Here is a 4,439-nt window from a genome sequence, read left to right as displayed (position 1 = left end):
ATTTGTATGCGTTGCGTAATGTACAGTGATAATGTCTATGTTTTCTAAATGCGTGGAATGAGCAGTCTTCTACACATTCGTTGGATGAAAGATTATTGGACGTCAACGAGATATTTTCCAGATTATACACCCATATAGCACACGGACGTCCACTGGACGTCCGTTATATGTCCATTTTTTTTACAAAAGACGTCCATAGGACGTACGTTTGTCACAACTTCGGACGTCCATCAGACATGAACGTCCGATAGACGTACATCGGACGTCCTACAGGTCCGATGTCCAAATAAGAACATCCTTGTTACGTCCAATTTATGTCCACGGACGTAAATCGGACATACGGACATAAATTGGACGTGAAACGTACATCCATTGGATGTCCGGTGCTATCTGGGCACATTTCGGGCTAACAAATTTTGCAAGTAACTCGCTTTTTCCTAACCTTTTGTCATGAAGTCACGAATATGACTCGTAATTTCACACAAGCGCGGATAAAAATATTTCGGATTAGTCTCCCCGTCGTACCACTCGATTCCATGATAATTCAGCGAAAGCCAGTTATTTATCCGTCTTGATTTTTCGTTCAATTCCGCAAATGAATATTCTGGAGCTAAGATCCAATGTCCGACGAATGCCTCATTAATACCGACAATAGCCACCTCCTTGAGCACATAGATCGTTGCTATCGCGGAAACACTGCACTTCGACGATCACATTCATGTTCTCGCTGTATTCGCAATTCTGCTTCACCGAAACTATACTCTTCACGCCTCGAAGTCGACTGAGCTCTTTTCTCAAAGTTTTCACTCTGAAGGAGAATGACGTTGAAAATCTTTACACAGGAAGAGGAAAGACGTCGAAAAGAAAAGTGAGAGATGTGTTTTTTTAACCACTATAATCTACAATGACATGACAAGAAGATTCTATTTCCAGCACACTTTCAAATTCAGCGTAAACTAAGCAAAGTTGTTGTGAGGGCTCTTTCGAATCGTACTTCCATTCGCAAACTACCGTGTTTCACAAGGTTCCATTAGTCCGTGCAATTAGATGACAGATCAGGCGTAAGATCAAAAGCGAAAAGAGTATAACCAGCAGGATAATCTTCTCTGGATATAGAATTAGTTTCGTTCAAAAAGTGAATGCCCGTTCCTGAGAAAAGGGTGTGATACGCCTCGGTGTAGAGCATCTCGTCACCAAAGAATTTGGGATGTAACGGTCTGCAAGGGACTTGAGTATCATCAACATACAACGAAAATAAATTTATTCCGTAATGCTGGAAATTGAATGGATTTAAATGCCGGGCACCGTTAAACGCTTTGTTATCGACAAAGCCGATAATTATGCGCTTTGGTGTTTGTCCAAGAATGACGTTGTCTAGTGTCTCTCCTACGACGCCGCTATGAATCATGAATGATTTAACCTCGACTCTCGTGAATGGGTATTTAGCAGTAGTCCTGGTCAACATTTGCGTATGAACAAGTAATATGCCTGGGTTTATTCTAGCTCTTCTAATGCATAGCGTAGCATCTAAAATGCGTATCTGTGACATAGTATTTCCCTCTATAAGACAGAAGAAACCTTTCGAACGAACAAGCCTCATGCGCACTTCGACACCGTCGACACCTATGCGCAAGAATTTATCTTGATTGAAGACGTCGTAGTGAAGATGACCTGTGAGATCCAGTGTTCGCCCTCCTTGTACAAAAGTGGCTCGCTTGTCGAGTCCGTGATTGCTTGGTATCATTCTAGGTAGAGCGTCCATGTTCCCTGCAGTATCGCTGTACTACAGGCACGAAACCAGGTAGGAGGTTTTTACTGGTGAAGCATAATTTAATAACGCCTCTATGTAAGCGCGGTAAGCGTAAACATTGTTTGGAGACACGAACTTTTGATTGAAATATATGTCGATTTGATTGAACATCGAATGCAGTATCAAGAGACACGATAGTGCCTCGCGCCAAGTTCAAGCGCAACGAAGTTGCGCCCGAACCGCGCAAGGCATTCCAAGCCTATTATACGCGAAACTGCGAGTTGAAGCGAGGTGAGATTTTTATATCTCAGCAGTGGCTGAATCGATAGAGGTTTTTTTAGTCCCAATCGATTCGGCCTTCAAAAATAGGAAGAAAAGTGTTCTTGTGCTTTTTGTGTACGTTGTCTCTAAGTAGAGATATTTTAAGATAAAGTCTGAATCATGGAAAATTACGATTCAGTAAGAAAATAAGAAAGAAACGCTAGACCGCCGAGGAGAGGGGATTTGTGCTTCTCGTTTTTCCGACACCAGGGGCGCTACGAGAGCGCTGAATAGTAGTATACATACATAACCCATTTCTTCCCAATGTTGTGTATACGCAACACGAAGTTTATATAATTAATTATCAGTAATTATTTTTTTTCACGAAGACTAATTGTGAAATAAGTTCATTTTGACTGCATTTTGTGAAGTTAAACTTCGTGTTGCGTATACGCAACATTGGGAAGAAATGGTGGGTTAAGTACGCAACATCGGTGCATCGTCATCACTGGAATATACATTAGTGATTGATTAGGATTTTTTTTATTAATATACAGCACGTGAGTGCTGTATTCGAGTCGAACACGAGCAATGAGATTGCAACGTTAGTAGTTTACGTCGAGTAATGAGCGACGAAGGTTTGACAATTAGTTAGTTTTGCCGATCGCGCATTTTGGTTTTAAAGCTTCGTACCCCAAAGATGTCACTGCCGCGCTCACATTTTCGACTGAAAGTTAACTTGTTTAAGTCAACTTTCTTTCACGATGCGCGTCGGATCTATGGAATTTTTATTGATTTAACAAAATTTCAACATGTTATTCATGTCAAACAACACATCACTAAGATATTTGGCATAAGAGAATCATATCATTTGTTGTTGAACGGTGCCGAATATCTGCCACCGATGGAGGATATTCGCATTTTCATCGAAAACGAGACGATCAAGTAAGTCAAATTCTTTTAATATAAAGTTTTAAACTTAACTTCTCATATATTTTTAGTTCAAATAGGTTTTATGCGTTTATTCATTAATATTATTTGTATGTTCATTAATATTATTTGTATTAATAGATAGAGTAATCCCTGGATCTGGCATATAGAACGAAGTTTTAAATGCATTAGTTATTGTATATCAGATAATTACAAAAATTTCTCTAAGGTTAAAGCATGTAACAATATTTCACACGATAAGGTTGTCGAAACAACAAATGTTATGACTGAGAAAATAGGAATAAATGCAAGTATTGGATTGGATACATCTGACGATCCTTTAAATGATACAGATTCAGCTTTGATATGTTAGTATATTTTATAATATTTATATAAACAAGAAATGTAATGTTTACTACTACAATTGATTATACAGAAGCAGATGCAGATTCAAAGGTTACAGATTATAATAATATAAATGAAAGTTGTAATACATTCAAATTACAAAAAACAAATTATATAAAAGAGTATTAAGAATAAATAAAAGATAAAAAAATATATATTTCAATAAGGTCGTCGGCCCCTTCTTCCTCTTCATGCGCTATATCTGGGCAATAGCTGGGCAATTTTCTAATTGCTTGTATAACAGATAATATAGTTTTTCTGTGATATCTGCCACCGATGGAGGATATTCACATTCTCATCAAAAACGAGACGATCAAGGCTACATTCCGCAAACCGCATATATACACATATGTGCGCAAGATATCGTTTCTCTATCGCGCATTTGCATGTAGTGGCTATGTCGATTATTTACATCGTTACATTGTGAATTTGGCTTAAACAAAACTGCGCACATTAACTGCCTCAGGTCCGGAGTAGAGGCAAATTCCTAACCTATAAAAAATACTAAGGTATAGAAATTTAAGATGGAATTTCAAATTAATGCTGATGAGAATTATTTTAATGAAATAATTGAAAAACAATTAGTGGATGATCCAGGCTATGAAGGTATGTAATATTTATATATTAAAATATAACAGATTTGCCTATTATTATCCAAATCATTCAAAAACATTGTAAAGATATCCTGAAGATGATCATACGTCCTAGGAACATCTCCAGAACGTCTTTTAAAAATTTCGTGCTGTCTGGATATAATTTCTGATATTTTAAATGAAATGTATAATTAATAATAATTATTTACTTGTAGAAAAAAATTTGTCATTTTAGTCAGTAAGTGATACACGTCTTCTTCTCCATATATTTAAACAAAAAGAAAACTCAAAAAAAGGATATTGTAAACAAGGACAATTTTGGGAAATGATTGCCAAGGAGATAAATACAATCAATCCTGCTTTAGGAAAAACAGCAATTCAATGCAGCAATATGTTCGCTTGTTTAATACGTACTTATAAAAACATCATAGATCACAACAAGAAATCTGGAAATAGTAGGAAAAGTTGGCAGTTTTATGAAGTACTTTAAAAATATTGTT

The 4,439-nt window shown here is 36.9% G+C and overlaps 1 protein-coding gene across 1 annotated transcript; it reads right to left on the bottom strand.

Annotated features, from left to right (window-relative positions):
- Positions 1 to 1,030: 1,030 nt before the first annotated feature.
- On the bottom strand, positions 1,031 to 1,762 carry LOC105191120 (uncharacterized protein F54H12.2). Its single transcript, XM_011154298.2, has one exon. It carries the CDS (start codon positions 1,760 to 1,762, stop codon positions 1,031 to 1,033), a length of 732 nt encoding a protein of 243 aa, XP_011152600.2.
- Positions 1,763 to 4,439: the final 2,677 nt, after the last annotated feature.

This window comes from Harpegnathos saltator, unplaced genomic scaffold (genome assembly GCF_003227715.2).
Source record: "Harpegnathos saltator strain DR-91 unplaced genomic scaffold, Hsal_v8.6 scaffold267, whole genome shotgun sequence".
NCBI lineage: Eukaryota > Metazoa > Arthropoda > Insecta > Hymenoptera > Formicidae > Harpegnathos > Harpegnathos saltator.
The sequence above is the reverse complement of the archived record's forward strand: the minus strand, read 5'-3'. Positions and strand labels throughout refer to the sequence as shown.